The sequence below is a fragment of the Pogona vitticeps genome, chromosome 6 (genome assembly GCF_051106095.1).
Source record: "Pogona vitticeps strain Pit_001003342236 chromosome 6, PviZW2.1, whole genome shotgun sequence".
Lineage (NCBI taxonomy): Eukaryota > Metazoa > Chordata > Lepidosauria > Squamata > Agamidae > Pogona > Pogona vitticeps.
Window position 1 is genome coordinate 6,396,495 of NC_135788.1, and position 13,326 is coordinate 6,409,820.

Genomic DNA, 13,326 nt, shown 5'->3' on the forward strand with positions numbered 1-13,326 from the left:
AGTTTTCAGCGGTACTGAAAGCCTCCCCATTGTTCCTTGAACAGATTAGACAGCAGAGCGACACCGTCCCTGGGAAAGTGGTACCTGTTTTGCCAATGAAATGTTGGAAGCAGCTTTCTGAGAGGAATGACTGGAGCTCAGCCAAATATTATACAACCAGTATCTGAAAAAGACAAGATGTTGACTTAGCCAGTTACAACCTTCCTCCGGGAACTCTTGGAGGTGGTTATTTTACATCGTGGTAGAACTATCCGTACCCAGTAGACTGGCGGAAAGAACTATGTCCTTGTCTGTATATATCTACAGTATATACATAGGTGTCTGCACACATGCATATAGGATATTTAGCTGGCCACGTGCCCTCATTCTGGGCAGACAGCCCTCCCTTTGAAAGATCGCCAGAGGGTGATCTTCCTCATCCATGTGTCTTCCATTTCATAAACTGCCAAGCATTTATTTAAATCTAAACAAATTATAAGGGAAATGATCAGGGCGTAGAGGTTGCTGATGGAATCTGGACCGAACACTCAAGGGACTGATAGGTTTTTCCTGATATTCAGACAAAATCTGGTTTCCTGTAGCTTGAGCCCATTATTATATGTTCTTTTACTCTGGGATGATCAAGAATAGACTCTGTCCCTCCTCTATATGACTACCTTTAAAGTCTTTGAAAAGGGCTATCCAATCTCCCCTCAGTCTTCTTTTCTCAAGGCTAAACATGACCAGTTCTTTCAGTCTTTCCTCCTTATAGGGCTTGGTTTCTGGTCCTCTGATCCTCCTTGTTGCCCTTTTCTGAACTCATTCCAGTTTGTCTGCATCCTTCTTATAGCACAGTGTCCAGAACTGAACACAGTACTCCACATGAGGCCTAACTAGTGCTGAATAGAGGAGAACTAATACTTCAGGGGATTTGGAGACTAAACTTCTGTTAATGCAGATTGAAATAGTGTTAGCCTTTTTTTTCACTGCTGGCTCATGTTCAGCTTCTGATCGACAACAGTTCCAAGATCCTTCCAACTCACAGTATTATTGAGCCAAATATCAAGCCATCTTGTAATTGTGTGTTTGGGTTTGTTTTTTTCTCTCCCCCATAAGTGTAAAAGTTTGCACTTATCCCTGTTAAAATTCATTCTGTACATGGAGTTGAAATTTGGTGTTTTTCTTTCGAAGCTTGCTCAAGGAAGTATCCTGTACCTCCTTGAGCAACTGGAAGCCTACACTAGTGGGAGTAATTTCTCACTTGCAGAATGACAAGCTGAAGTTCATGCAAAACAGTGCTGGTGGGGTGTAATATTCCACCTGTGCGATCAAGTCACTTCGGAATTGTGCTGACTCTTAAGAGGGCATTTGAAGTATATGAGCTGTTATAATTTGGTGGTTTGTGTTCACTTTCCCCTGTATTCCATACTTTCTGGATCATGGTTTAACTAGAATTTTTAAAAAATAATAATAATAATTTTAAGATTGAAACATAGGCTTCTTAGTTTTCTTTCTTTCTGGAAAGAAACCTAAGCACTTGTTTGTCAACATCTGTTAGATCACTTGTGAGATAAACCAGTTAGGGTATTAGGTACAGTTGCATAACGTTGCCTTTTTCTTTTGAGGGGATGAGATGATTCATAGCTGAGATACTTTTATCTGAAGGACAATGCATAATGTTATGGTCTTAGCAGCAAACCTTTCCCTCTGGCCTTCCGTTTCAGTTTGCGTCCGACTTTTCCCGTGCTGTTCTGTTGACACCACAAAATTTCCTGGCAAGATTTGGTGGAGGCTGAGGAAAACCTGCTACCAAATAGTTGAACATAGCTGGTTTGAGACGTTCATCATATTCATGATTCTTCTCAGCAGTGGAGCACTGGTAAAACATGTTCTTGTTTCTATCCTCATTTTTTTAAAAAAAAAAAACTTCAAAAAAATGTAAATTACTTTTTTAAAAATTTAATTGCATTTCATTGCACTGTTAAGGGAGGAGATTTCAGGGAAGATGGCCACATACAGAACTAGGCATACTTTTTAATGGCCTGTTGTCCTTGTCACAAATTTTAAAAAGGAAACATTAATTAGAAGTCAGAATTCCGCTCTGCCTTGGTGAAGACTTAGCCAGGATTTATTTGGATATCACAGAATTCTCCATTCAGGATTTTCAGCTGACAGACCAACATCTCTAGACACCTCAATTTCACTCACCTAGAGATAGGCCTAGTTCCAGCCTACGTAAAGGTAAAGGTTCCCCTTGACATTTTAGTCAGTCGTGTCTGACTCTAGGGGGCGGTGCTCATCTCCGTTTCCAAGCCATAGAGCCAGCATTTGTCCGAAGACAGTTTCCGTTGTCACGTGGCCAGCGTGGCTTTACACGGAACGCTGTTTACCTTCCCACCGAGATGGTACCTATTTATCTACTCGCATTTACATGCTTTCGAACTGCTAGGTTGGCGAGGAGCTGGGACAAAGCAACGGGGGCTCACTCCGTCACATGGATTCGATCTTATGACTGCTGGTCTTCTGACCCTGCAGCACACAAAGGCTTCTGTAGTTTAGCCCCCAGCGCCACCACGTCCCTCCGCAGCGCTACCAGTTCCAGCCTAGCTTTCTGTTAATAAGGGAAGCTGCACCCTGGAAGCTTCCATTTTTTAACAGGAAGCTAGGCCAGCGATAGCTGTGAAGCCAGATGACCGAAGCCTTTAATCTAGATCTTTCTCCCAGGTAAGAAAGGCTATGTGAAAAGATGTAAGTTGGTTGTTCACCAAGCTTCTGCTGTCTGAAGCCAGGGAGTTGGGTAGCAAGCCTAGGGCTTGAAGGGTGGACATCCTGAGAATTTCTGATTTGCAGAGATGATGCCATCATCCACACATAGCCCAGCTTCCCTGTTCTCTCTGCAGTCCTTACTACAGTAGGGTGGGGGCAGAAGTAGATTTTTTTCCCAGGAAAATTGCAAACAATCCCTGCTGTAATGTCAAGCACTTCGGGGAGATTTGGTCTTAAATGAGAAATTAAGACCCACTGACTTTACAAAAAATCTACACCTTATTTGTTTATATTGATTGAACATTTTTTGTGACTGCCTTGTGGCTGTGGGGGCTGTCGCAATGGGCATCTGCACTTCCATATTTGGCATTATACTGCTATTGAAATTCTAGGAGTAAATAGTATTGAACTGGATAAAAGAAAAATTTCATCTGTTTTAAAGAACCTTCCCATTTGGAGGGTGGGTGTAATAAGTTGATACACGTGAACTGTACCAGTTGATCCAGTATGTTCGTCACACAACACATTATTGACTGGATAGTTATCACTTTGTTCTGTGAGGTGATATCCAGTGATACAGTAAGCCAACTGAATCACTGGGGATCTGATAAGTCAACTCCTCCATAAACGCTATTGATTCAACTCTAGTTGTGACTTACTACTGGATTCCAGCCATTGTTTCAAAATCTATGCTTGAGTGATCTCTTTCACAGGCCAGTCCCAAAGACTTAACAAAGGCATCATCCTAGCATGGATTTTGGGATTTCTCTTGGTTGCCTCCCAAAAATACTACCCTAGTATTGAGTTAGGAAATTTGTGCCCATACACCTATCTCTGCTTTTGCTCACGTTGTTTGTGGATCAGCTGGACATCTTTTCCAGATGTTCCAATAGCACATCTGTTCCAACTACTTTGCAGACCAGACATGGGGATTTGTTTCACGTGCCTTTTTTTAATTGTATGAAATAATTTGCATTTCTAACACCATGCAACCTAGTGGCCAATTGTTTTACATTTCATTCTGACAATAATCTTTATAAATATTGGGTCCCCTCCCATCATTCTCCATACAGCCTTTTTAGATGCCTTTTTCCCCCATCAAAGAGAGTACTGTCTGTACTGTCCTGTTATTTCATTTCATTCCCTCCAGGCATTTGAAGATATCTATCTGGAAGAGCGAAAGAACATTAAAACCATGTTGGAATACGCTGACAAGATCTTCACGTACATCTTTGTCTTGGAGATGCTTCTGAAATGGGTAGCTTATGGCTTTAAGAAGTACTTCACCAACGCCTGGTGCTGGCTGGATTTCCTCATTGTAGATGTAAGTATTTTCTTTCACTTCAGGTTGCATTGTACTGCAATGTGGATTAAGTTTATTTTTGAGCCATGTGAACACAGTTCACAATTTGAATGTGGATTAAGTTACATGTGGCTCCTATTTGAGGGAGCTTAAAGCTGGGGGGATAACTCAGAACCATTCTTTTCAGCGTAAAATGAAATCTTTGGAATTTGCCACCCTTCTCCCCGTGGAATTAAATGTACAGCTCCAAAAACATCACCCCTTCCATGATCCCTTTACACGAAAGCTGAGATTGTTTAACTCAGTTCTCTATCCGCCAGTAGAAGAATACTGGGACGTGGGACCCAGAAGGTTTATGATCACAATCCCCTTCTCCACGTAAGCTATTTTCAAGCAAAATCTTTCATAGTCAATGTGACAAATGTGAATTACAGGCATTTTTCGAGATCTATTTTGTCAAGCTCCCTTGCCACTCAAGGGAGCTTTTGCTGGGGGGTGGTTTCTAAGAAGGGTCACAGTACAGAGACTGAGAGAAGAGCTAGGGTTCGATAGGATCAATTTTAAGCCAACAAATTTGCAGTGGCTGTAAGGAGATGCTTCTCTCCTAACTGGAGGATTTGCAGTGCTTCTCTCCTAACTGTTTGGGTGATGGAATTCACCAGGGCATCTCCCTTGCCAGGGATTATTTAGGTGGTGCTGGCAATATAGCAAATATATGCTACGTTCTTTGTTCTTCTTAACTTCGGCTAATGAGAAATGTTCAAGCTTGAGATTCCAAGCTTGCCAGGAAAGAGAAAGATGAAGAAATGCTGTTTCTGGTTTTAGTTTTGGTTAGGATCTCTATAACTACGGCAGGGCACAACTAGAGTCCTTTCATGGAACAATTGGAGATTATTAAAAGCAGTCAAGTCACCCCAAGGATGCTCCAAAACCATCAAAAATCCATGCAGTAAAGAAGAAGCCATCATGCTTTTTGTACAAGTTGTGATATTTCCCTGAAAGCATTTGTTGCGTCAAAGTGCTCCATTGTGCAATTTTGCTCACTTCGCACAAAAAAATCTCTTGTTGAGAGCACAGCACAACCCCTTACCTTCCTGGGGGATGAGGAGAACAATTTTGTGGTTTCTTAATCATGGTTGTGAGGCTGAAACAGGCTAGGATCCAAATCCCCAGCAAAATCCGTGGTGTGACCACACCATACCTTGTAGGGGTTTGGTTGCTATACCTGAATATAACATAATAGCAGAGCTGGAAAAGATGCAGAAAAATGCAGAAAAGTGAACAAAGGTCAGGAGCCATTCTCCTGCGAAGAAAAAATCCTGAGTAGGGGGCCAGTGGTTTAGAAAGAAAGGCAAGCATGATAGGACATGGCTCGGATAACTTTATTACGGTCAAAGACCAGCAAGTATGAGAGGACATCAAAGCAATGTATAACATGATGACATGGTGTAGAGAAAGTGGGTGAAGAGAATGTTATCTTCTGTGACTAATAATGTTTATAATATTATGTTTTATTTGACTGAATTTGTGGTTGTAAACTGCCCAGCTATGGGTACTATGGGGTGGCATAAAAATGAATGAATGAATGAATGAATGAATGAATGAATGAATGAATGAATGAATGAATGAATGAATGAATGAATGAATGAATGAATGAATGATACTGGAACCCAATGGGATAATCCAGTGAAGATGAATGAAAAATGAAAGCTGCACTTCTTCCCACAGTGTGGTGGAAATTCCTTACCAAGAGAACTGATTGTGAACCTGGACGTTTAGAAGAAGAAACTGGACAAATTCATAGCCAACCAATGGTCATGATGGCTGTATTTGGCCTCCAGTGTCTGACACATTATACCTCTGGATATCAGCTGCTGGCAGGGGGGGAGGGTACCATTAGGAGCTTTGTGACACAGTGGTTAAACTGCAGTACTGCAGTGAGAACTGCCAATAACCTGAGTTCGATCCTGAAGGGCTCACTGGGATGTGTGTGTGTGTCAGTGTGTAGCCTGTATATTTAAGTTGCAAAATGCCCAGAGAGTGCTTTAAGTGCTATGGGGTGGTATATAAGCAACACCCTTTGCTTTGCTTTGCTTTACCGTCGTTCTCCTATCCTGGTGGCAGGTTTCCCCAGAGGTCACGATGTTAAATATTGTGTGAACAGGATGGGGGTCTTGATAGGCTTCTAGTGCGAACCAGTGAGTCCAACCTCTTGCCTTATGTTCTTAAGTGCCCATTGTAGATTGACAATGACTTTTCCTCCTGTTTTCCTGAGCACAAAAGACTGCAGAGCAGCACAGCCCTGTCCCATCATAAGACGAGCAACTTTGGAGACTCCAGAAACCCTTCGGGCTCACCAGGGCTGTGTCAGATTCTCCATAATGTGAAAAATAGGAGGGGAAAAAATGGCTACGTTTGGCTTCTGAAATTCTACCTCTCATTACATTTTAGCCTTTTTAAAAAAATCATTGTTTTGAGGAGGTGGTGGGGCCAGGAGACTCAGCACCCATCTTAAGGCAAAATCATTCTCTTGGAAGCTTCCATGAATGGGAAGTAACATTTGTTACTCCCTCGGCCCAGTACTTTTTTCTTTCTTTCAGTTTTGGGCAGTATGGGGTCCCCAGGGGCCACAAAAAGCGCCAAGTCTCCTACTCATTCCTTGGTGGTTTGTGTAGCAGCTGCTGTCAAGTCATGTATATCATCCTCCACTAACTGAAACATGATGCCGATAAGGACAGACACACCCTTGCCCTGCATTGCCTCTTTTTAATGCTTCTCCTGATATGTTACTCTTGATGTGACCAAAGTTTAAAATACACATGGCTGGCACCAGAGATGTGCCATTCAGAGTTCTGGACTCCAGTTCCCAGAATTCTCCCAAGTATTCCCCAGGCAGATGTCCTGGTGTTAAGGTGAAGAAGAAGAAGAAGAAGAAGAAGAAGAAGAAGAAGAAGAAGAAGAAGAAGAAGAGGAAGAAGAAGAAGAAGAAGAAGAAGAAGAAGAAGAAGAAGAAGAAGAAGAAGAAGAAGAAGAAGAAGAAGAAGAAGAAGAAGAAGAAGAAGAAGAAGAAGAAGAAGAAGAAAGCTGCCATGATGCTTTTTGGGCATTGTAGTTCTTTGGGAGGCACTATCTATAAAGCCTGTTGGGCAGGAAGACTTCAGCTCCTAGGAACCACCACACAATTTCCTTTTTTTTATACATTAACAACAGGAAGTAGGGCCAAAACATTCATGCAGCCTCCAAGACAAGGCTGAGGGAAATACAGGTGTCTGTGAGCTGGAATTTCCAAGATTCTGCCCAGGGAATTCTTGGAGAATTCTAGGAAGTTGCAGTCCAAAACAATCTAAATAATACATCTCTAGCTAGCACGCAAAGGTCAGAGTTTGGGAAAGTACCATTTTGGGGAATGCAGCTCGAAGATAAAGGGCCACAGCTGAGATACCCTGATGCACACACAGTATGTCACAAGACGCAACCTTATGTCATTCCAAGCGCACTGGAATGGCATCAATGACTTTTGGATCATCTGTCAGTTGTTTTTCCCACAGCTGCGGGGAAACCATGAATCCCCACCCCCAATAGTGCTTTGGTCTCATTTAGCCTGTTAATTACTTCTGCCAATGCTCACAAAGTGTTTTTGAAGACGAGGAGAGCTCTCAAAGTGCGAGGCATTACCACAGCTATAAATAGACAGCTGCTGGCCCATCAGGAGGATTGTACTTTGCACACCACATTGTTTTCAGGAGGCATAAATTGTCAGGGGCTCTCAGTTGTAAACAGTCTCAGTGACACCCTGCAGTCATTACCTTACTAAATCAGGATTCATGATTATTTGCATTGTCATAGTGAGTAGTGTGTGTTATAAGACAGTATTATGTGGTGTGGTGTAGTACAGCAGTTGGAGAGTTAGATTGTGACTCAGCAAGTTCAAGAGCTTGTCTCCACTGAGCCATGACATTCCCTGGGTGACCTTGGACTCTCCTTCTCATTTCCCCCTCTTCCTCTCTGTGCTTGACCTACCACAGGGAAGTCAACATGATGGCTCAGTTCAGACCCACCGACTACGCCTTGCCCAACCTCATGTATCATCTCCATTGGGCTTTAGTTGCCTTTATAAGCATGGCTCCAGGCCGCCCACGCTTCCATCCAAAAGACCATATCCATGCTAGTGACTACCTTCATGTAGCTGGAGGACTCTGGTAAAGATGGGCACGGATTAAAAAATGAATTGCAAAATTCATGAAAAATCACGAATTTGTCAATTTGTATTCATCTGAAGCGATGCCCCCAACAAATTTGAATCAATGAATTTTTAGTGATTTTATAATATTTTTTTTGATATAAAATCCTTCCCAAAGGACCCAGAGACACCAAAATCTCAAAGAAGCTTCCTCTGGCTTTCCTCAATAGTCTCTCCAAGTTTAGTGAAGATTGGATTTCAGACTTCTGGGTTAGACACCCACAAAGATAGTCCCCAGGAAAGTTCTCCCCAAGCACCTAGAGATACCAAAATTGCAGAGAAGCTTCTCCTGAGTCTCCTCTGCAGTCCCTCCAAAATTTGGTGAAGATTGGGTTTCCCCCACCCAGCTGCTAAAGGGCAATTTTCCAGGGGGATCCACTTTGTGGGTCAGACATCCAAAACCCAAACTTCATCAAACTTTTAGGGCTTGTAGGAGAGAGACAGGGAAAGCTTCTCTGTGATTTTGGTGTCTCTAGTTGACTGGGGTTGTGGCGGCTTTTATAAGGCTGTAAAGGCAAAATGAATCAACAAATCAATTTGTCAATTCATCAGGAAAAAAACAAATTCGTTATTCGTGATTCATCGACCTTGACAAATCACTAATTGAAATGAATTGCCATTTTTCTGATTTGTGCCGAACTGTAAATTCTGGCACTGACAGTCCAAGTATTTTCCCCCTCCCCCCAATTCATTGGATTTTACTTGAAATCTGTACATGCCAAAATCTGGTAAAGCCACTTTGCTTTGGGAGCCGAGATCTGTGGCCATTGCCCTCCCCCATTCCCTGGATCCTTCCTTTTACTGGGATTGGCCTTTGATTTTTGTACATGAGGGCGCAAGGACCATTTCATTGCTTGGATGACTTTAGCAGATTCTTGCTTGCAAAGAATCACCCTTACAGATGATGTTACAATAATCCATCCTTAAAAGCGGCTCTTGTCCAGTTGAAAATGCCTGAAGGATGAGCTTTGACAATGGGCGCTGATACCCCCTCAAAGAAATGTGCCTGCTTTGCAAAACATGGTGGTGACAATTGAAAAAGCCATGTGAAAACGGCGGATTATCGGCTAAGCAACAGACATACCAGGGCCGAAAAATAGGGGAAGCAGCAAAAATTCGCAGAGAATAAAACAAAGCAGCTCCCGAGAACGACACTTCTCTCAGGTTCTGACTAACTGATTTGCCCAAATGCAGGTCAGGGTCAACAAGAGCTTTTATTTCATATTCTTAGAATCAAGCTCAAAAATAGGTTACTGCATATGAATATGTGAACTCATGGCAGGTTTCCAGATGGTGAAGTTGGACATTAGCTCCATTATTGAAAGAGTACAGTTTAGAAAATGTGGCCAACTAAAGGCCCATTTTCCCCAAATGTTCCAGATTTTGAGGCTCCCCAACTGCTCCATGATGTTACAGTACTGCAGCCTTCATTTACAGCTTTTTCACACTCTTTTCATTTCACTTTAAGCCTTCTATCTTGGACACCTTCTACAGTGGTGCCTCACTAGACGATGATAATCCGTTCCACTGAAATCGCTGTTTAGTGAAAAGCATTTCCCCATTGGGATGCACTGAAACCTGTTTAATGTGTTCCAGTGGGGAAGAATCGTCGTTGTCTAGTGAAGATCGGCCATAGGAAAGACGCTTTGCGAACTGCCGATCAGCTATTTAAATAGCTGTCTTGCGAAGCTTAGATCCCAAAAATACCCGTTTTGTGAGTGCGGAGGGAGCTGTCAAAATCGTTGTCTAGCGAAAATTGGTTTGCGAAGCGGGGACCAAACATTGTCCAGAGAAATTCCCCCATAGGAATCACTGTTTTGCGAATTGCTATAGCGATCGCAAAAAGCCAATGTCTAGCGAAAAAACTGTTGTGCGGGGTAACTGTCTAGCGAGGCACCACTGTATCTTGGGAAGTGCCTGTTTAGACTACAAACCCCAGCATCCACCAGCCAAAATGAAACAGTGGGATTCTGGGAGTTGTTGTCTGTTGTGGAAAAATTAACACTGGAGGGTAACATTCTCACAATGAAGGGCAGAAGTAAACAAACGAAAAAAGGGGAGTGAGGGAAACTGAAACTGTTTATTTCACCGGTAAAAAGTACACCAAGTCAAAGACAAAGAAGTATGCTCTCCTGGTGCAGTTACAAAACCTGTATACTTTTTTCTTATCAGCAACAGAGGAATTTCATTTAAAATTAGCAATTAGCAGGCAGCATTCAAAGAGCTACCTAATCTGGAGAGGTAGCTTATGTTTTTAATCAGGTGGGCCAGAAATGGTTGATGTTTAAATGCACAAGTCAATGGACATTGCTGGCAAAGCATGTCTAGGTGACCTTTTGACCTGGCATGTCTGGGAGAAGCTACAACTTTCACTAATCTTATCAAATACAGAAAATAGTCAGTGTTTAACCCAGTAATTGCAACTGACCAGGCAAATTCATGACCAGACGTGCCTGGGCAGCTTGGCAGCTTTTATTGACCAAGCAAATATTTTTTAAAATTAGAGAAATAATAAGACAAAGAAACAGCAATTTAAAGTTTTTCCCCTAGCATTGCCCAAAATGTTACTTTTCCAAGCTCTGAAAAACTATATCTGCTTGATGTGACATTGATTTCTACTCTAGTTTGTTTCAAATGTCCATTCTTTGTGAACACTGTGATCAATAGATGTATTTATTTATGTTATAATCTATATTTGCACATTGCTCAAGGAACTAATGTTTTCATGGCATAAGAATTGGGTTCTTAAACTGAACGTACGCCTCCCTTTAAACATAGTGAGATTTATGTCTCAGTAAAAATATATAGGATTACATAGTCAGATACGAAAGATGCAAGCGAATCGAAAGGCTACTCTGCTTTTCCTTGTTCTTTTGGAGTATACCTGTTTTTTGTTTGTTTGTTTGTTTGTTTGCTTGCTTGCTTGCTTGTTTAAGCCTCTACTCATAAATGCCACACATCTGATCACAAAAAGTGGGTTTTGGAAAGCAAGCATCTCATACAGGTCCAGTATTACGACAGTCCAAAGAAGTTTCCGCTCTACAGGTTCGGCTAACTAGTCTCCTTTGTAGCTTAGAAGACCTTTTCAGGTTACACTCTCCAGAATCTCTCTGTACAGTGGTGCCTCGCAAGACGGGCGCTCCGTTTAACGACGAATCCGCGTTACAACGAAGTTTTTACAATCTCAAAAGCGACCGCAAATCGACGTTTTGAATGGGCGAATTTCGCTGTGCGATGATCGGTTCTCTGTTTTGGGAACCGATTTTCACTTCCCAATGATCAAAACAGCTGATCGCCGGGTTTTCAAAATGGCCACCGGGTGCCCAAAATGGCTCCCTGCTGTGTTTAGGAGCCATTTTTCGCTGCACAGGCACCCGAAAATGGCCGCCCCTATGGAGGATCTTTGCTGGATGGTGAGTTCTTAGCCGATTGGAATGCATTAACCAGGTTTTAGTGTTTCAATGGCTTTTTTATTTCTCCTTTACAATGTTTTCGTTCTACAGCGATTTCGCTGGAACGAATTAACATCGTAATGCGAGGCACCACTGTACATATTTCTGAAAACACTTGCTGCTCGAATATAGAACCATAGAGCCATTGATTTGGAAGGGGGCTACGAGGCCATCAAGTCCAATTCCCTGCTCAATGCAGGAATCCAAATCAAAGCAGATCCAATGGTGGTCCAGTGCCCCCAGCATTGGAGCACTCACCACCTCCTGAATTCACTGGTTCCATCGTTGTATGCTTTTGTGTACACATTTAAATTATATATATATTGGGAGATTCTGGGAGTTGTACTGCAAAAAGTGAACTTTTACTACACTCGGACCACATTCCAATCTTCCAGTCCCTTTCACATGTTAAGTTCTAGCTTCACTCCATTCCATATCCTAGTTTTTCAAAGATGTGTGGAAATTTATATTTAATAGGAAGACATTCTCCCCAAATGAGATGCCTTTGTGGGTGTCCCCAGCCTCACTGCACACATTTGTATATGCAACTTCCTCTGAAATACCGTTTTCGTACAGTATATGTTTTAGGTACTAATTTCACCTAGAATGTGCGTAGGTACACAATTTTCTTTAATATAGGCATTTTATATGCACTTTCTTGAGTCAAGAACTGCATTGCAAAATGTAGAGACATGGGGGATTCAACTAATAACTGTGTTCAGACTTGCGTATTGATCCGCAATCATCTTGACCCCTAAATTATGGGGCATCCTTACTGCCCCCTTTGTAGGGGCATCCTACAAAGTTAACTGGGCCAGCTATGCTGATCCTGCTGTTCGGTGTAAAGTAGCCACACTTAGTATGGGCTTGCCACTTTGGAGGTACCCACCCTGCTTCCCCAAAATAAGATCTAACCTGAAAATAACCCCAAGTACGATTTTTCAGGATGCTCGTCATATGAGCCCTACCCCAAAAATAAGCCCCAGTGAAGTGAAACCCCCCGCCCTCCACCCTTGTGCAGCAACTAGAAGATGATGACATAACTGTCTTTGAATAAATGTAGATGGTTGTACATGAACAAAAATAAAACATCCCCTGAAAATAAGACCTAAAGCATTTTTCGAGCAAAAATTAATATAAGACCCTGTCTTATTTTCAGGGAAACACCGTAGCTAAACCAATGGAGGTACCTAGCCAAACCAGAACATTAATCTCTCTCTCTTTCTCTTATTTATTAAATACTTATAAACTACCCTTCTTCTAAAAAAGACCCAGGGTGGCTTTCATCATTAAGAGAAACAATACTAAGAGTTAAAAACAATGAATGATTGCAGTTTTAAAATTAGTTAAACAGATTAAAAGTGGTAAATAAAGCAATACTAAAACACATTTAAAAGCCAATCTTTCTTTCTTTCTTTCTTTCTTTTATTTCCATGTTATACTGTTCAAGTAATTAATGTTTCCATTGCATAAGAATTAACCTTATCATGAAGTGGGGGGGGGAGGACAGAATTAAAGATGCAGTGTCAGCTTGAAAGGTCTTTTTCTAGCAGAAGAAAGATCCTGAAATGAGCATCAGATGAGCC

At 41.9% G+C, this 13,326-nt stretch overlaps 1 protein-coding gene across 6 annotated transcripts in view; it reads left to right on the forward strand.

Annotated features, from left to right (window-relative positions):
- The window catches only part of LOC110071938 (sodium channel protein type 5 subunit alpha), a 281,534-nt gene that overhangs the window by 222,733 nt on the left and 45,475 nt on the right, over window positions 1–13,326 (forward strand). For all 6 annotated transcript variants that reach the window (XM_073002844.2, XM_078378169.1, XM_078378172.1 and 3 more), the window contains 2 exons: window positions 1,704–1,858; window positions 3,896–4,069. In XM_073002844.2, the coding sequence (XP_072858945.2) occupies window positions 1,704–1,858; window positions 3,896–4,069 (329 nt within the window). The remainder of the gene's footprint in view (window positions 1–1,703; window positions 1,859–3,895; window positions 4,070–13,326) is intronic.